Source organism: Streptopelia decaocto (genome assembly GCF_964273445.1).
Source record: "Streptopelia decaocto genome assembly, chromosome: 2".
NCBI classification, from domain to species: domain Eukaryota; kingdom Metazoa; phylum Chordata; class Aves; order Columbiformes; family Columbidae; genus Streptopelia; species Streptopelia decaocto.
Window position 1 is genome coordinate 132,043,449 of NC_138655.1, and position 20,207 is coordinate 132,063,655.

The window sequence follows — 20,207 nt, forward strand, 5'->3', positions numbered from 1 at the left end:
TAACAGTCCTGTTAACAGTATGAAATATACTGAAATTGTAGCATATGACTTTCAAAGCAATACTATCTTTATGTGTATATATAGCTATTTCTCTTTTCATTGGAACAATTTTAAGGTAGAATTATGTTTTCTGGGAGGCAGGGGGTGGTTTCACAGATTCTTATTACTTTTTGTTAGGGCTGCCTTTGTTATCACTGCTCCATAGCCTTAATTGAAAAAATCAGTTTACGTTTTTGGGCAAAGTGTCAAGGAGGGGAAAAAAAAAAACCCTTTATGTGTTGGACTTAATTTTTTGATTCTTGGAATTTGGCTTTCTTTTGTCTTGGTTTTGAAACTCTAGATCTGTCTCACTTTGGTTTATATCTGTGCTGCTTATATTCAGTTTGAAAGGTGTTATTGGGATGCTTGGACTGTAAGGATGTATATGACTGCATATTTGAATTTCATTTTAAGGATTTATCTCTTGGTTTTTATGATATAAGATATGTAATAAGGCAATATATATTTGTGCTGAGTATTTCTTTGTTGTTTGTTTTGTTCTCCCTCTGTAGGATTCCTAAGGGATCTGTGTGAGGTTTTACTGTATATATTGCTACCTCCTGGAGACTTCCAGAACAAGATCATGCGATACTTTGTCAGGGTAAGTACAGACTCTAAAAACCATCCCAATTCTTTGGTTTAATGCCATCAGAAATTTTATATCTGAGCTGTTCTTCTTATTTTGTTTTGTAAAACGGACCAAGTTAAGTATTAGATGATTTTAAATACAGTTCAGTCTTGAAAAGTTTTTAATAGCAAAGAACAGTTTGTGTGAAATGTTTTTGAAGTTTCTTTTAGCTCTAGCAACGTTAGAAAAGCATGACAAAATGGTTGTTGTTTTTCTTGATATTAACATCTTCTAGTGTTAATTGGAAGGGAATGCAGTAGTGCCTACTGAATGTTTTCTGTAATTACACGTTTTTTATTTAGGCTTTACACAATTATTTTTAAATTGTTGCAGTTATATTAGCTTTATGAATACATGTATTAAAATGGTTTATTCTATTTTGTTTTTCAGGAAATCCTCTCCCGAGGAATTCTTCTTCCATTAATAAACCAGCTCAGTGATCCTGATTATATTAATCAGTATGTCATATGGATGGTAAGATTTATAATGTTTAAAATTTAAAACAAGCTTTACTTGTGTTTCCTGTAATCATGGCAGACAGGTGTCTGGTAGAAAAGTTATACCAGTGGGTATATTGGCAGAGATGGTGAACCTATAGGTGTTGTACTGAATTTTTTTCTATATATGTATTTACACACACAGGTACATACACGCACACTATCTGTATTATCTGTACTCTCTCTGTTTTTTGGCAAATCTTGACTGACTGAGGACAGATGTATGGCAAAGTGTAACGTGGAGTGTTCTGGCTTTCACTTAGCTGTGTGGAAAGTATGGCAGTAACCTTCAAAGTCGTTGGTTTTTTTCCTTGACTCCTTTTTTTAAGTGTGTCCTTTAAAGCTTAAGAGACCTCCAGGATGACAAGTAATGAGGGTTTTTTTAATCTTCTTTTTGCCTCTGGAAAGGTGTGTTTTCTTTAGGGATATTTGTAGTAACCCTTAATAATTTAGCTGAGTGGGAAGAAACAAAGTCTTCAATATCTTTCTAATGCATCTTAAAAAACAAAACAAAACGGACAATTTTTAAAGAAATATATGTAGTAAAATTAACAGAAACAGAACATTCACACTTTAATGTTATTGATTTTTTTGCAAAGCCAGTTGAAACTTACTCTTACAGTTGATTATCTTTTGTAGGTCATGAGTCAGGGTTTGAGTTTTTGTTGTTGTTTGTGTGCTTGCTTTTTCCTTTCTCCACATTCTCTCTACATTTTCGTCTTAGAAGGTGCATTCAAGTACTATGCTGAATGCACCCTGAAGAGTTCACAGTAAAAATTCTGATCTGTGGAATGAATTCAGGTGTATGCGTACAATGTTTTGTGCACTCCAGTCACCTCTACTTTATGTAAAAGTTTCCATGCAGCTTTTCTTACAGGAATCTAGCTTTAAAATGAAAAAGTATTGCTGCTTGTATGGACCAAGCTTTTCAATTTTTGTTTCCCCTTTCCTCCCACACATGTTCTTTATTTGTAACTTGGCCTTGTTCTTTATTTACTGAGCACTGCCCCCGGCTGCATCCAAAGATAGAGTTCTGTGGTTTTTATAAAGCTTTCTGTTATAATGGTGGTGTCCCAAATATTAATATTCATAATTGCTTTCTGAGATGAGGAAGTAAATGTGCTGCAGTAAAAATAAGGAAGAGTAAATGCTTTCAAAAACTTAATACAAGACTTATGAAATGAAGATTGTTGCATGAATTAAAGTAATAAGTAGAGGTGACTCAAATTCTGGTTCCTTTTAGAATCTTTGACATAAAATCAGATTTGAATGAAAAAAATGGATTTCTGAATATGAGAAGTTTAATTCCATGTTTCTAGGAACGCCTTAGTTTAATACTAATTTTCTTGCAATAAATTAGGAAGCTTCAATATAAAATTAGAAGTTAATCCAAACTTGTCTCTTTGCTGTGAAATTCACATATTCACAAAATGTCTGACGGTCAAGTGTTGCTTGTACTCTTACTTTCTTTAAAGCAGATTTCTAGGTAGATTTTCCATTAAAGAATATCCACTCTTTTCTCCCTGCTCGCACAGCTTATGTGAGTGCACTTCTGCGGTGCAGACTGAGTATTACATTTCCATATCACAGTGAGCGTTTATGAAGGATGTGGGTGGAGTGACTATTTTCAGTTTGGGATCGCAAGGGCAGTGTTAGAACTGAACCCTCTGCCCCTGGGTGCCCATGCTGTGAAGCCGCCAGCCTTCCCCTGAGCTTCGTGCTGCGTTCACAGCACAGTGTCCAGGATCTCAGCAGCACAGCAGGCTTCCTTCACTTGTATAAAGTCCTTTGGGTCTCCAGAGCAGGTTTACCCTATGCCAATAGTAGGAAAATAGGATGTATTGAAATAGCTTAATAGTAGTTACAGGGGTATCTGAATTAGTGTTTCAGACATTATATTAATTCAGCCATTTCCTATTTTGTTTTTCCCCCCAGTAGGTTAAGGTTACATTGTGAAATAGTTTAATTCTTTTTGTAATCCTGTATCTTAAGAAGCCATTACACTGGGAGCATGTACTCTTGCAGGGAATCTCTTCAGTGATTTCACCAGTTTCTGCCTACTTAGCTAAGGAGCTGGTTAATAGCAGAGGAAGGTTAATTGGGTTTTGGACAAGATCTTCGCTAAGGATGTTAAGGCACTTTCCATGTGTCTTTGTACTTAATCAAAACAGAAAATGATGGTGTGAAATAGGTTTTGACTGTATGCATGCATCACCTTTCTCAGTCCATGTAAAATTTTAGCATCAAAAAGAATGTTTAGAAGCATCAGAGTGTTTTCAAAATGCCACTTTGTGGTGCTGTATCAAAATAATTAATGAAGAGTCGTGTCATGTGCTTTTACCTGTTTTGTGTTTTTCACATTGTAAAACTTTGTTTCAGATTCGTGATTCCAACTGTAACTATGAGGCCTTTATGAATATTATTAAATTAAGCGATAATATAGGAGAATTGGAAGCAGTGAAAGATAAAGCAAGTGAAGAACTGCAATATCTTCGATCTCTAGATACAGCAGGAGATGGTTAGTGCTGTATTGTGCAAAATATGAAATGCATATTAAAACAATTTAGGAAATAAAAACTGGTGCAGCATAGTATAAAACAGAAGTGTTAAAACTTGAATCTTCATAGGTTGGTTTTGTTGGTGTGTGGTTTTTTTTTTTTTTTTTTTTTAATTGTAGACAAATTGGTTAGGTATGTATACTTCCACTGGATTGAAACGTTGTCTGACTGGCAGTTCTGAATTTCAGTAATACTTTACATATTAATGGATAGTCAGTTAACAGTTATTTTGGAAAACAAAGAAGAAAAATCTTTTTTCTTGTTCACTTTTATCAGTAAGGTATTTAAACTGAAAAAAACCCTTGTTTTCAAAGCTGATATGTTTTGTATGTGGTATGTCACTTTTTGTGTTACATTTTAGAACATTTTGAAACAAGAATGTATTTACTTATCTGCATTGCTAATCCTCTTTGGTTTTGCTTTCAGATATCAACACTATAAAAAATCAAATAAACAGTTTATTATATGTTATTAAAGTATGTGATTCAAGAATTCAGAGGTTGCAGTCAGGAAAAGTAAGTGGTTTATATTTTTTTTTTAATTCTGAAAGAGTGAAGTTGCAGATGACTTACTAGTTTGGTCTCGCTTTTTAATTCTCGCATTTTGAAACGCTACCGGAAGTATGCAGTTATAGGAATGCATTATAGAAGTGAAGTTAGTCTTGAATTTGCAGTTTAAGTATAGAAATAATTTCTAAAGGTTCACGTTTTGAGTTTTTTTGATTCTGGCTTTAGGAGTTTAGGTATGTCAGTATATCTTAAAACTACTCTTATCTTCTTAATACAGGAGTTAAACCAAAATGTTACATAGATGCAAAGCATCTTTTGGTTTATATACCTAGATCCAGTTCTGTTTTGCTGCTCCAGTGTATACCTTATGTGCTTCAAGCTTAGTATTTGGCAAGATCTCTTGTGGATAAGGGCACCACTTGCTGAATATTTTGCAATGCCTTGTACACCCAGTGTATTGCCTTTTGTCAGACATATTTGCCTCTTTAGTTCAACAAAAAGCCTGAGGCAAACTGGATGTTAAATTTAAGAACCTCACGTTATTACTTTTTTTTATATTTTGTTTTACATATTTTGAGGCTGACAGAGTCAGTATGTTTGACTTTGCTTAGTTTCTTAACTCTCTTAATTGGACCTAGATGTGTCTCCAAGATTATGTAATCTTGTGCCTACTTTTAAAATTTCAAGTATTCTACAGCTGGACCTGGAAGCAATACTGTAAGACCAAGATATGTCATATTAGCAGAAGAAAGTTGGGCAGAGATGAATTTAAGTTGTGGTGACCCGCATCCCATCAAATTCTGAAATTAGTTCATCTTGTGAATTCATTTTCATGCCACTGCTGCTGTTGGTGGGGATTTTGGTGTTAATTTGACCTGTATAGTGTTACATGAATGACAGTGTTAAAAGCCAGCTTCCTATGTCGCAGAGATCATCTGTGTTGAAGGCAAGTAGTTATGAGACCATGAGCTTATGATGTAGATCTTCACTTATTAGTGACTGTGAAAATAACTAATCATTGAGAGGCTGCCTTATTATCTGTAATGTAATTTACTTTCTATTACATCTGCTTTCTGGTAAGGAGGAGTTTTAAAAGCTAATAAAAAAAAATAAGGCCTGTGAACTTGCTGAACTGTGTCTTACAGGAAATAGATACTGTGAAACTGGCAGCAAACTTTGGAAAACTTTGCACAGTCCCTCTGGACCATATTCTGGTAGACAATGTTGCACTACAGTTTTTTATGGGTGAGTGTTAACTTATCTGATCTTTTTTATTTATAAAGAATATGCTGACTCACAGGGCTGTACAGTTGAAATTGCTAAATATAGGTGTCTACTGAGAGCTAAATGTGTATAAACCCCTTGCCAGAGGGAACCAAAACCTTTTTGGCAAATTGGTCTGTAATTAACTGTTCAGAACATGGTACTCAGTACTTCCAAAAGCTTGTCTCAAGCTTGTTTTAATACTGATCTCTTTGTAAGACTGTTCTTGCAATGATTATTGGTCTGTCACTTAACAAGTTTGTTCTGTTTAGAACAGAATCATTGCAAGAATTGCTTAGAGGTTTATAACTGGAATTACACTGAAACTTATTGCAATTGTTAGTCTTTTGCTGGTCTCACTGAAGCTAATGGAACTAATGACTATAGATGTTAGGCTGAAGTTTAGAGGATTACAAGGCTACTGAAGACTTTCTATTTAATACAGCAGTAATTTATGTACTATTTTAGGTTTATTATATAATTAAAAAATTGATAGGTGGATTAAAGTTGTGTAATTAATTTTTAATACTTTCTAATGCTTTATTCTCTTCTGTAAATTAATTGGGCTGCTGATGGTCATTATTAAGAATGTAGATTTGTTTGGTGGTGGTGATAGTCCTATTGATGCAGTTAAATGCACATGATTTGTTAGAATTCCAGTTTGAAGTTCCTCTCGTATCATGCTGTACAAGCCGGTTACATCCACACCAGTAAAGGTGGATTCACTTTTTACATGTGCATTTTAGGACTCAGTCCTTAGTTCCTGGACTTTGCTCCCAGTTTTGTTTACTGATTATTGCCACTATGTGTATAGCACTTTTTATTTTTCAGCTATAGATTATAAGTGTTCCAGATGTATAACCGGATCCTGGAGTTCCATATATGGTTAACATCACAGAGAGTTCTTATTCTAAGATGCACAACAATAACTATGGTTGTTTGGTGGCTGTTTTCTGTAGATTACATGCAGCAGACTGGTGGCCAAGCACATCTGTTTTTCTGGATGACAGTGGAAGGATACAGAGTGACAGCACAGCAACAGCTGGAGGTACTTCAAAGCCGACAGAAAGATGGAAAACATCAGACTAATCAAACCAAGGGGCTATTAAGAGCAGCTGCATTTGGAGTTTATGAGCAATATTTATCAGAAAAGGTAGGAATAACTTATTTCTGCGTTGTTTGGAATTTATTCTTTGTACAGATGCTTCTTTATTAGTTATGGCTACAACAATATGAAATGGATATAGTGTAGCACAAGTTGTTTACAAGTTGACATTAAAGCTATTACTTGTGTATCTTCTCTCTCCTTATGTCAAGCACTAAGAAAACGTCTCCCTCTTCTCCTCCCCATTTAAAAAGGCTCTGGTACTGACTTTCCTGTGAAATGTGTTCTGTAGAAGCTGACTTTCTAGAATGGAGAAAAGCTAGAGCAAATATGAAGACAGAATAAAAAATTCTCTCCCTTTGTATGCTGTCCTTTCCCCTTTCACTTCTTCTTACTCTGTCCTCTGTCAGCATCCCCACATGTGTCTCCCTAGCCCCAAAAAGAAATGTTTGCAGAAAGATGCAACCCATCTTGCGGTCCATCTACTCAAGCAGTGTGGGAAGAGAGCTTGCCAGTGAAGACTGAGGCAAAGAAGTCGTTGAGTAGTTCAGCCTTCTCCTTGGCCTTTGTTTCCAGTTTGCCAGTCTTGTTCTTTGGGCGGTACACTTTCTTTGACCTTCCTTTTCTGTCTGACTTATCTGTAGAAGCTCTTCTTGTTATTCTTTGGATCTCTTGCCGAGTTCAGCTCCAGGTGTACCATGCCCATACTGACCCCACCTCTGCGCAACCGGGCGGTGTCCCTGTACTCTTCCCAGGATACCTGTCCCTGCTGCCACTGCCTCTTGCATTCCCTTTTTGCCCTTTAGTTTGACCAGCAGGTCTCAACTCAGCCATGCTGGCCTCTTGCCCTGCTTACCTGATTTCTTACACCTGGGGGTCAAGAGCTCTTGTGCTCAATGGAAAGAATCCTTGAAGATCTGCCAGCTCTGTTCTGCTCCCTTGTGCCAGAGGGCAGTTTCCCAGGGCGTTTTATTGACCAGCTCCTTGAAGAGCTGGAATTTGGCTTTCCTGAAATTCAGCATTCTGATTGTACTCTTTGCCTGATGTGTATCCCTAAGGACTGCAAACTCCACCAGTGCATGATCACTGCGGCCCAGGCTGCCACCAGTCTTGATGTCACTGATTAGCTGACTGGTGTTGGTGACCAACAGGCCCAGTACCGCATTCCCTCTGGTAGGTCTGTCTGTTACCTGGCTCAAGAAGTTATCTTCAGTGTATTCCAGGAGTCTCCTGGATTGCCTACAGGACACTGCTCTTTCCGTATAGTTTCCTTCAGTTTGTTTTTCCACCTCAGTAGTCTAGTGACGTGGTTTTTAGATTGTGCAGAGCTTGCTCTGATGGGTTTTTGAGTTGACTGAATGCTCACCAGGTTGAAGTCAGAAGCCACCTAACACCAGAGCTGTTCCAAAGCCAAGAAATACAGCCTCTAAGCTGTGCTTAGTAGAGCAAGTGATGTGGGATTTGGTTCGGTGCTGGATCCCCATCTCTGTTACTGAAAATGGGGAAAATGTGTGAACTTGGGCCCATCTAAAAGGGTGGTTGAAATATGTCATACCAAGGGATGACTAGGAATCTGATGGCTGATGTAGTTAGGATGCTGGTAGCTGTGATAAAGTCTGCATACAGCTACTGGCAATCTCTCTGGAAGTTGACAGAATTGACAAACTGTTACCCTTTCCTCAAATGCTTCAGAACTTCCATTGACTTTCTTACCAGCTCATTCTTCATTTCTGAATCTTGATTTTTCTCCTCATAAATAAATAAAATCTGGTTTTAAGTCTGAGTAAATCTGGGTTAGATATTGCTTCAATATAAAGTGCATAAATTGTTTTTGAGGTGATTCTTAGTGTTTAGTCCTGAAACTTCTCAGTTTTACTACAAACTCTGAACTTCATTTTGCGGGGAGGAGGTGATCTGATTATCCTCTCGTGTGTTCTAGATGATTCTAGAGATACTCATCAAGAAGAAATTTAGTTTATTTAGGTAATTGCAGAATTGTATTGGATTTTATTTGTGAAAATAGAAGCTTTCTTATTTTTATGCTGCAAAAGTTGATTTAGATCTTTATCACAGGCATCTCCGAGAGTTAATATTGATGACAACTTAGTAGCAAAACTGGCAGAAACACTGAACCATGAGGATCCAACACCTGAAATCTTTGATGACATTCAGAGAAAGGTATACTGTATTCATCTTGTATTTCATAAGAACTGTTAATGCTATAGAGTATTAACTGTCACTACAGCTATTGGAAAAGGAGGAACTCGTATATCTGAACCCTAAAACCTGTTTTACCATTTTCCAACTGCTTAGCTATAGACAGAAAGAGTAGGTGTCTGTTTTGAAATTAATTACAAAGCACAATTTAGAATTTATGGGATCATTATTTTTGTTTATGGACCAGTTTGCGAAAACGTGCCTATGTAGAATAACTAAGTGATACAATTTTGGTCCAATTTTAGCTCTCTTTTTTAAAGGTGGATGTAATCATGTTACCGTGTTAAATTCTGTATGTATTTCCAGAAGTTATTTTGACTGTTCTGTTTCTTCAAGCCTGCACAGTGTGGCACTCAGAAGCAGAAAGTACTGAAGATAAACCAGACTTTTTACTAACTGCATACATAGACTTTATCACACAAGTCCAATATATATATTAAAAAAAAAGGTGAATTATTAGTATTCTGGCAGTAAATTATGTACCCAGTCTGAGAGATTTTTATTTTAGGTCATAAACTTAATGTTCTCTTTCATGCTAAAAATTAGTATGAATTAATTCGCACTACAGATAAATGCGTGTATGTGTATATACTGTCACTGTATAGGCTATATAGGTAACTTTTTGAGATGGTGTGGTTGAATCTTCGTGAGTTAGGGTTATACTGTATTGGCTGAACTGGAAATTTTCAGGAAAGTAGTATGTGGTATCTTTTCTCCCTTCCTTTCTTTCTTTTCACCTCTCCCCCTAAGTGTTTGCAGGTCCACGTTTATAGTTTTTGAACAAGGAAGGACTGATAGAGAACCTATTGTGAAATGTGTAGAGACCAAATATGTTTATAGTGCAATTGGAAGGGTTAAGAGGAGAGGAAGGAAATATTTACAGCTAACATGCTGCTTCTCTTCCCATGTGTGCATGTCTCACTAGTTAGAGAAGTATTTTTATACTTCTGGCACAATTAGTCCTCATAACTTTTCCATTAAGAGTAAGCACGAGTTGAAATTTCGCAGATTCACATTTCCTTTAAAACCCAGAAACACACTATAGGATACACAGATAGGTGTTGGTCAAGTATAATTTATGAAAGCTTGTCTGATTTATTAAAAAATGTAATAAGTATTGCTAAGGTGGGCATTTTTATTTCAATAAGGTGTATGAATTAATGCTGCGAGATGAAAGATTCTACCCTTCGTTCAAACAGAATGTGTTGTATATACGTATGTTAGCTGAGCTGGATATGCTGAAGGATCCCAGTTTCAGAGGATCGGATGATGGTGAAGGAGGTGAGCTGCATACCTGTAAGGTGGATTTCCTGGATCCAGTGTTTTTTCTGCTTTAAAATAAAAATAAGACAATTATCCACACCGTTTTTGAGAAATAAAAAAGTTCCTGTAATATCTTTGATGTTTAAATTAACATTTTCTCTTTGTGCTTTTTTGTAAAGTGTTTAGGGAGTCAAATAGTTTTTTATGTAGTAACTTTATTCATCTCATGTAAATTTTTTCTCACGTCTTGGCAACAAGTGTTTTGCTAAAATAAGGAGGTGACTGTTTCATTCTGATTTTTTTGAGGTTCTTCAACATGCTGGGTTGTTTTAATACATAATTATATTCTTCACCTGGAAATAGAAATTCAGAGTATGTAGGAGATGTGGCTTTTTAAGGCAATTAAAATCTTTCTTCTTGTTAACTGGAGTACGAATCTAATGGAAATTGTTTAACTATTCAGCTGACTCCTTAATGAAGCAATTTCATGAAGCTTAAAAAGGAATGTTCTCTGGAGTGTTATTTCATGTCTGTAGTTGCATAAACTTACATACATTTTTCTTTACGTGTCCTCATTGGGAACTTGAAGTGCTTATGTGTTGGGTGTAACATTTTGCCCAGTGCCACAGTCTCTGTTATTTTCCATGATAGTTTGTATTTGCATTTTTATTTCTTGTGTGGCCCTACATTGGAAAAAATTTCTTACCTGTTTTTTCCTTTCCCCTTCCTCACTGTTTCCAGAATCTTTTAATGGGTCTCCAACTGGCAGCATAAATCTGGTAAGTGCTTGGATTTTTTTTAATTATTATTACTTTTTCTCCTCAACACTGGGCAAAGCATGATAAAAATAGTTGAAATTATGTAACATAGAGGTTTTATTTCAGTACAGTTTAATTTCTGAAAAAGTTCTGGAATCAAATTGAAGCACACGTAAGACATCCATTAATCTGTAAGTTAAAACTCCCTTTTGACTTTCCCCCTTGTTTAATGAAATTTGTAATTGTTTTTCACAGAAACAGTAATAATCTAGAGTTAATTTATGCAAGGCATACTTTTTGTTACCCCTGTTTGGTTTTATAAATACACATAATTTGGAGTTATTAGAATACTACATGCACTATTTTTGTAGAGAGTGAGGAAGAATCTAGCAGAAATGTGTAATAAAACTGTGTTTATGCAAAAAAACTTTTTGCTTTCTGTAGTCCATATTGTTCAGGGTTTTCAGTGCTTTTACAGGTGTTTGAATACTGGTAGATGAGTTTTTCCTGGCTGAAATCCATGTCAAGTGTAAATTTCTGTACACATAGTTGAGGTCCCTTGTGTTAGTCAGTTGCATGAAGAAAAATAGACCTTGGAGAGGCTACTTCAAAGGTCAGGGAAATTCTGTACTTGTAGCTAATGACTGTGCATTAAATAACACTGGGTTGTGGTGTGATATTTTTGCTTTTTAATTAACTTCTGTTCCAACGAATACACCTAAAGTCAAAGATATTTGATCATATTAAATGCCAACTGTCTGGGTTTTATCTGTTCAAGTTTTAACCATTTCATTTACTGTTATTAATTGTGGCTGCATAATGCCTTGCCACAGCAGTTGAGTATTTCCTCAAGTTTCTATTATAAAATACATTGCTTGCAGTTTATACTCTCACTGTAAGAATGTGTTTTAAGATTATATGGAAGAGAGACTCAAAACTATTTTGAGGAAAAGTTACTTTACAGATATATCTTAATTTCTGCCTTTTAATTTGATACATTGATCTACTATATTAAACCGGTAGGGTGTATTTTGGGGGTATAGAATATTTATAGACTCTTGCAGATTTCATCTAAATGGATCCATAATGTGAGCTATACATATTGCTTTTGCATTGAGTAAATAGTAGTTACACAGGTGTTACATATCCAAGACCTTGAATGGCAGCAGAAATGACAGGGTTGATCTTCTGACAGTCATTAGTATGTCAGCTTGAACCCCATTCAGTTATCAAAGAGAAAACTGAACTGTCAGAGTGGAATTAGAGGCAGGAAAACAAGAAATAATGATGCCTTTTAGAAAATATAACAGTTTAATGTCAGTATTTCATAGCAAACAAAATATTAGAGCAATTGACTGTTACCTGTCTTCTTTAATAATATCCCTTCCACTTTACTGATAATCAAATCCTAGAGCTCTCAGAATATCAAGCACTTATCCAAGCTTCCACAAATTCCTGCTGTTGGTCAGTGTCAGGTGATATTCTGCTCTTAAATTTAGACACTGCAGTATAGAGAACACTGCACAGGGTTATTGCTGTCCATGGGTGAGTTGCTTAAGAATGGACTAGGTCAGAGAATGTCAAGCCCTGTATCCAACAGTGACCAAAAGCAAATGTCTAATGAAGACAATAGGAACAGTCAGCTGATGGCAATACTCTACCAGAGTAGTCTTCAGCATCCAGTAACTTATAGATTTGAGAATCGTTGAGGAAAAGATGATGTTTGCTCACAAAATATTTTTGCGTGATTTCATTAGTTCTACCATGGAACAGACATAAGCTTTTAGCACTATAGCATGTGGTGGCAGAACAGATTCCCTGAACAGACTTCTTTCTTCTGCCTTTTTTTAAACTGGGACTTTGTGCTATAAGTCTACAAACTGTTTCATAAGGTATTTAGGAGACACCTTGCTTCAATACATGTTAAAGCATAGTTAGTGCGTTCAGAGCTTTTTAACAATGCCATTTAGTCAGTATCTAGACTTTATAACAGAAAGGTTATTCCCCTCACCTTCCATGGTGGATATTTAGGCAGAGACTGATTGAGGTGATTGAGGCAGAGAAGAGTTGTTCCCTCTAGAGAGCTTGAGAAGGGAGGAGTGGAATATTATGTTGGGGCATCGTGGAGATGAGAAAGATTCAGGTGAAGAAGAGGCAAGAGCAGAGTCTTGAATAATTTATGTTTTCAAGTACAACCTATGTTTTATCACATAAGATTGATTTAAGTTCAAGGAAACTGAACAGTTTGGAAACTTGATTGACATGTACAGAATGTCTTGAGTTGGAAGGGACCCACAAGGATCATCAAGTCCAGCTCCTGTATCTGCATATGACAACTCCAAAGTTCACACCATGTGTCTGAGGGCATTGTCCAGTCTCTTTTTGAACACTGTCAGGCTTGGGGCCATGACTCCTCCCTGGGGAGCCTGTTCCAGTGCTCCACCACCCTCTGGGTGAAGAACCTTTTCCTAATGTCCAACCTAAACTTCCCCAGGCACATCTTCTTGCCATTCCCTTAGGTTCTGTCATTGGTCACCAGAGAGAAGAGATCAGCGCCTGCCCCTCCTCCTCCCCTTGTGAGGAAGCTGTAGCCATGATGAGGTCTCCCATATTGAGGTTTTAGTTCGACACAGGTGGACTAACCTGCTAGCAAGTAGGTCCCATTCTAGGTAACTTTTTGTAGCAATTTGCTATTAAACTGGCTTGGTTAAATTATAAAAGGTGGCTCATAGCTGCATTTTCATTCTGAATTTGTATCTGAAGAATTTTAGAATTTTTGAGTAAAATATATAAAGAAGCTGGGATCCCAATGCCTATGAATTCTACTTCAGTAGCTCCAAGTTTTTCATTCAAAAATCTTGTAGGGATTTGTTAAATCTTAGTAGTCGAATGTATTAATTTTAAATAGTAGCAATGCTGCTATAAAAGACCTGTTGGGCCTCTTTTGATGTCAATAATCACTGAATAGGGAGACAGGATTTTAGCCAGCTGGTGATGTACCTGTTCATTTTTTATGAGGGAAAACATTTCTGAGAAAAGAGTTTGCTGCTTTTTACATACAGCAGAGAAATTATTCAACTTCTGCTGCACTGTAACTTTTGTGTAGTGCTCTAAGTCAGTTGAAAGAAAACAGAATTGTACACAAAAGATTTAGTATACAACACCTGTATCTCCACTGTGTGTGGGGGTTTTTCGTTGTCTTTTTTATGCTCAGTAGGAAACTATTTGTATTTCTCTTGGAACTGAGAAATCAAACAAAAGTGGCAAATACGTTAGAGTGATTACAGAACTTTGTGAAACTGGTAGGGGAAATGAGGGACCATACACTCTGTAAAAGGCTTTAGTAACCAGGTAATAGCGACACTTGTTTGCAATGTTACAGTGCATTAAGCTGTTCTATTAGTGTAGTGAATGGAAAGTTTGAAAACAAAATAGATGAATCAAAAAGCATCTCTCTAAATGAGATGTATCTGCAGTCTTATTCTCTCTTGCTCATTTCTTCCTTCTCCCCTCTCTCCCCAACCCTGCAGTCCTTAGATGACCTTTCAAATGTCCCTTCTGATGAGACAGTTCAGCTCCATGCATACATCTCAGATACTGGTAAGTGAATCTGTTACGATGGCTGCTTACTTGTTTTCCTCAATTTGTTTTCAGTTTTTTGATATTTCCAGGCCCTTGAAATCCTAATGCTTTCACTTTTTTTTTAACCTCATAAAACATTTAAATTCCTATTTCCCTTGAAGTCCTTGTAATGGAAATCCTTACAGAATTGGTGCTGTAGGTCATAAACTGTATATCTGTACTTAAAATGTGATTTAATTTTTGTTGTTTATGGGATTTTTGTTTTGTATCTCTGGAGAATCATTCATTAAATTTAATTTTGAGTAGCATTTATTTTAACAGTTATTTAAAGAACAAATTCAAAAAAACCATCTGTTGTTTTTTTCTAGTCACACAATTCTAACTCTTGACTGTTATTTCTCTTACTAGAATATTTTCACCTATTTCTTTGTGCTTCCTTATTGACTTAGGTTCATTTAAGGTAGTGGCTTCAGTCTTTACAGTGGTGGCATTTTTGGTTGTCTTTTGAAAAAAATTGCCTAGTAATAAATGAAAAAAAATACTATGTGAGAATAAATAACAAAAACTTCTCAGTTATTATTTATAATGTTCTAGTTAGACGAGATTGCACTGGGTGATCAAATTGTGAATGAATCTTCAGATACTTATTTGGGGTAGATTTTACTATGCAATAGAGTTTTAAATCTATGTGTTTATATAGTGGACACAGGAGCTGTGAGTAAGAATTCAGCTGCTTGATATTTTAATTAAATTCTGTTCCTCCGAACCAGTGTGAGTGAAAGTCTCATGTAGTCAGTCCTTGGAGAAGGGGAAAAATAAAAGCTAAGAATCACAATTTAGCTGCTTAATTAAAATGGCATTTGATACCTTTTTCTGAATAAAACTCGGAGGCGTCATTGTTTTGATCTAAGAAAAAAGGTAAACTTAGAACCACACAAATTATGTTCAATTCATAATCTTGATGGCAGTGTGTATTCATAACTATAAGCTGGGCTCTGTGAGTCCTTAATACTCCAGTTGAACCAGGGGATATGTACCAGGTCATGCTGTAATACAAGGTTAAACTGGCAATCTTAGTGCTCTTTGCCTCGTGTTTGAACAAGAAATATGAGTCCCTGCTATCTGGATGCTACAGGCAGTAGTTGCATCTTGCATCTGTCCGCAGGTTCCTTTCCTCTGCTGATGGTTACCCTTTACTGTGCTTGAGGGGTGTAAACAAGGTCTGCTCCATCATCTTTGAGGATTCACCTTGTCTCATGTTTCAAAACAAACACTGTTTAAACAGCTGTAACATAAGCTATGGCAGGGACAACTTCTTTCTTTTTCTGCCACTCCTGCCCTGAAGTGGTTGGTTGTCCTAAAGGTGCAGCTGAGCAGCGCCCCTGAGATGTGGTCTGGTGGCTGCACAGCAAGGTGGTCAGTGGGAGTTCCGAGAACTGGGCTTGCTCCCTGTCTTTGGGACTGGGCTTTGCCAGCTCCATTCTTTGGGCAGCCTTTTAGCAACATCCTGGCTGCCTGATTTTCCTCTTGGGCTTCAGCACTTAACATTCTTCTTATAGAGGACAGATGGCAAAGAAGTTCTGTGCCCACTGTGCACCTTGCTAGGGAGTAATTCTTACGTTGTCAGTAGCTCCCCCCTATTCTAGAGGCTGCACTCCCTGACTGCTCAGACTTTGGCATTATACTTGAGAGAAATCAAAGCTGGAAGCACAACAGAGGTTGTAGCTGATGATTTGTCAGTAAAAATGTATTTTATGAAGCATGGGTGCATTGAAAATTTCACAGAACTTGATTAAAAATCAGTTTAATCTAGCCACTGGAAAATTGCTGCTACCGGGTATTGGCTCAATACTTTGAGATACACTCTTTAAATTGGTAACATGTTGTGCAGTGTAAACAATATTGGTTCTGGGTTATTCTGTAGATGAAATGAAAATTTTTGAAACAAACTCTATACTGGGAGAATTCTGTGGTGGACAAATGTCCAGGAGAAATTAAATATTCAGTGGAGAACAAAAAGATGTTTACTTCTGTTTAAGATGGATGTCTTCTTTCCATAAAATGTGTGTGTGCACATACAAAATACATTATATAAATGTAATACACATGCAGAATGCATATGAGTGTACATATAGTTATATATAAATAGCATGGGGTGTGTTTTCTATCTTACAGTTAATAACAAACAGCTCGTGTTGATAACAAAACCAAATGCTTACAGCCTGCTAGCATTGTCTTGTATTTACAGATTTTTTTGATGGAACAATTTTTTCTATATTATTAGTGCACTATTCAACACTATTACTGACTGTAATTTCTTCTGATTTTACAGCTTTCACCTCTATCTTGAGTTTTTTAGGTTAAAATTATTTTTTAAAAGCTCTATTCACTCTTCTTAAGTTGAAACCTTTTGCTATGCTTTGTGTTTTGCATGTCAGTGAAACTTGTCCAACTTTAAGGCTGCTTAATCTCTCTATTTAAGTTGATGTAATAAGTTTCTGAAGGTTATCACTTATGCAGGGTTTTGGATAAAGGGATGGCTTATTTTTCTGCTTGCATGTCCATTTTTGTCTCTCAAGTCTGTCATTCCAGACATTTCTTCACTTCACGTTTGTGTCCTTCCGTCTTCCTTTTTTCTGTTTGTTCCTTTTTTGTTTTTGTTTTTAAACTACTAGTCTATGCTGACTATGACCCATATGCTGTGGCAGGAGTGTGTAATGACCATGGCAAGACATACGCGCTGTACGCTATCACAGTCCATCGGCGAAATCCAAACGGCGAAGAGACATGGAAGACATATCGACGCTACAGTGATTTCCATGACTTTCACATGAGGATCACTGAGCAGGTAATTAATCTCATAAATCTTTCACGGTTTCTTTGGAAGGTGCTTTTTCCGTGTCATGGTATGGCATTGTGTATTGCCTTTCTCAAAGTGCGTTAAGATGTGGAGTTACAGCACTACGCTGTTTTCCATTGAAGTGTACTTTTTGTACTGTTTGTATCGTACATTATTTGTACTGAGCAGTTTACAGGTGCATGTGTATATAGTTCAGTACCTGATGGCTATATAGTTGCTCTAACAAATAGAAATGGAACTTAGAAAGCTTTTCCCCCAGCCCCCATTTGCTTAATTTTACTTTAAAATGTTTGTATGGAAGTGCTACTGGTCTCAAGCAGTGGTGTGTTTTATTTGTTATATTTGTCACAGAGATTAAGAAATAAAAACTGAGCTTGGAAAATAAGTATTTAGGTTTTAAGTGAAACGTTAAGGAGTGCTGGGGTCTTAAAAGGGACAGCTGTTGGCAGTTCAGTGTGCGGCTAGACAGTCTGCCTTTTATTGCTGTACTTGTATTTTCAGACTCTTAAGCCTTCTAAGATGAAAGAAGAATAAACAGAGACTTGTAATTCAGCAGCTGGTACAACGTAGAACCTGCTGACATGAAAAAGTGCTGAAAATGCAGTGCTTTTAAAAGAGGAAGGTGAAATGCTTTTAGACCAAGTTTTTGGAGAAGTCAGATTTGACTGCATATAACTAGTCAGAAGTGTTGGATTGTATCCCTTTGCTTGTTATTAATAGAGAGGCACAGAGAACAAATTCTATGCAGGTAGGTTAGCACAGTCATAACAGTAGTAAAAACGAAGGAGGATTTATTAAAACAAGGCAAACATTGTGTTGAATATTTGTATTAATTATAAGCAGAGCCTGACTTTTCTTTTAATTTCTGATTATCTTAGTGTGCTGTCAGTAAATTTGAAATATGACTTTTTGCATTGGTTTTCTTTTTTTTTTTTTTTTTTTTTTTTAATCATTTCACTGCTTTGAAGAATTTGTGACCTGAAACAGGTACGGGTTCGTGGATCTTATAGTGGAGTTAATGTTCTGCTGGTATGGGGCAGTCATTTAAAACTGACCTGCCAGTAAATGACTAGAAAAAAGTGACAGAAGCAAAAGTTTTCAAAGTTTAAAGCTCAGAAATTTCTTGTTACTGTAATATGACGACTCTGGATTTACAGAAAATAGAAATGTTATTCTAGAACACTAAGATTGCGAAAGGTGAAGAGATTCCCGTGATTTACTGTAGCATTTCAGAAATGCCCAACAAGTTTGTTTTGTTTCAACAAGAAAATGGACATCTCTACTGGCTTTAGGGGCACAGGAATGTCACCGATACACTGAACACCCTTCTGGTGTCTGAGACATTTTTGTTGACATGCTGACGGTGAAGGTTAGAATCTTTTATTTAAAATTAATAGGAAGGGCAGAGATTATTGTTTGTGTTTTTTTCAGATGAAATAGATACTTGATTCAAAATGGAATTGAAGTTAGTTGTCTGTAGTATCTGTATGAGCTTTTTTCCTTGAAGTACTGAATAGATTCATACCAGTTTCTTTAGTCAGTAATGTAAGAAATATAATTTGAAGTAGATACTATATGTAAAATAGAGGCTGTGAGCTTTTTGTAAGGGAATGGGATTCGTGAATTTGGAAGTAGTTATTCTTTGGTGCTTCTACAGGCCATAGATGTCATATGAGCTTTGTGACCTTCCCAAGTTCAATGATGTCTTTGCAAAAAGGCACTTTGCAGGGACTGAATGGAATCAATCTCTCACTAAATCTGTAGTTTTGTGGTCTTTGCTAGAGGAAAAAAAGGACAGAACCTTTTTCCAGGTTGTTTCATAGATCCTAGATACTATACTTCTCTCTCTTTATCACTTTAACAGTATTATTTATTATTTACAGCAAGTCTGGATTCTGTATGTGTATAATCCTGATTCTTTGAGTTTTATTCTTGTCACTTCTTAATATTTTGCGCATTGTAGCAAAAATTTTCAACCTTCTTAAGTGTTAGGGCCTCTTTTTTCCCTCCTACTTCTGTGGAACACCCTTTCTTTCTGTAAAACTGGGACAGCGAAAGACATGTCAACCAGTGCCAATCGCTGTCATTACCTGGAGAAGAGGCACAGGTGATGGCCTGTAAAGCATGGTGTGATAACCTATGTGTAAACTGGGAGCTGCTGTCCACTCCAGGGATAAAAGCTTAATCATTACCGTAGTAGGTTTGATCAGGAGAGGAAAGGGAAGATGTTTTAGAAAGATTTGCAAGTTCTCTTGATGTAGTCTCATAACGTTCCTAACTTCTGCCCAAATAGTAATGATAAATATCCAGTTTAAACCTTTTGCACGCTACACTAATCTGTATTTCAAAAGTGAGTATCGTGTGTGTTCAGAAATTAAATTTTACCTTTGGCAGTTGCCTGAGAATTTTCGTGCATTTGTTCTTGATGATCTATCTTTTATTTTCATTTCTCCAAGGAATCTGAGTTCTGGGCTTGAGGGAGAAATTATTTTTCAGGTGTTACATGGTAGATAAGAATAGGTGAATATAATGACCCCTGTCATTTCTGAGATTATGTTGTGATTTGAAACTCTTAAAAGAACAAAAAATCTTCTCCTTTTTTTTCTAGTTTGAAAACCTTGCAAATATACTGAAACTTCCTGGCAAAAAGACGTTTAATAATATGGACAGAGAATTTTTGGAAAAGAGGAAGAAAGATTTAAATGCATATTTGCAGGTAAGCCATTATGTTTTTGTGGTTGTGTTCTTGGTTGTAATTCTTTTTACTGAGGTAGATAAAAAGCAGTTGTGCTGTAGGTGGTACACAATCCTAAATATTATACTGTAAGAACTTCATGTTATCTTATAAGTTTGCCTTTTTTTGCTGTTTTGGTTTATTCTCAATTAGTTCTGTCCCAACTCTGAGCTGGTGATGTTCCAGTTGTGTTG

At 36.4% G+C, this 20,207-nt stretch overlaps 1 protein-coding gene across 2 annotated transcripts in view; it reads left to right on the forward strand.

Annotated features, from left to right (window-relative positions):
• Window positions 1-20,207, forward strand: part of SNX13 (sorting nexin 13) — a 68,912-nt gene that overhangs the window by 35,491 nt on the left and 13,214 nt on the right. Inside the window, exons 8-19 of one of the 2 annotated variants that reach the window (XM_082045712.1) lie at window positions 552-640; window positions 1,058-1,141; window positions 3,544-3,682; window positions 4,149-4,237; window positions 5,377-5,476; window positions 6,454-6,647; window positions 8,673-8,777; window positions 9,965-10,097; window positions 10,821-10,858; window positions 14,368-14,437; window positions 17,128-17,267; window positions 19,888-19,995. In XM_082045712.1, coding sequence (XP_081901838.1) covers window positions 552-640; window positions 1,058-1,141; window positions 3,544-3,682; window positions 4,149-4,237; window positions 5,377-5,476; window positions 6,454-6,647; window positions 8,673-8,777; window positions 9,965-10,097; window positions 10,821-10,858; window positions 14,368-14,437; window positions 17,128-17,267; window positions 19,888-19,995 — 1,289 coding nt within the window. Of the gene's footprint in view, window positions 1-551; window positions 641-1,057; window positions 1,142-3,543; window positions 3,683-4,148; window positions 4,238-5,376; window positions 5,477-6,453; window positions 6,648-8,672; window positions 8,778-9,964; window positions 10,098-10,820; window positions 10,859-14,367; window positions 14,438-17,094; window positions 17,268-19,887; window positions 19,996-20,207 lie in introns of both variants that reach the window. The other variant, XM_082045711.1, reaches the window with a different exon arrangement.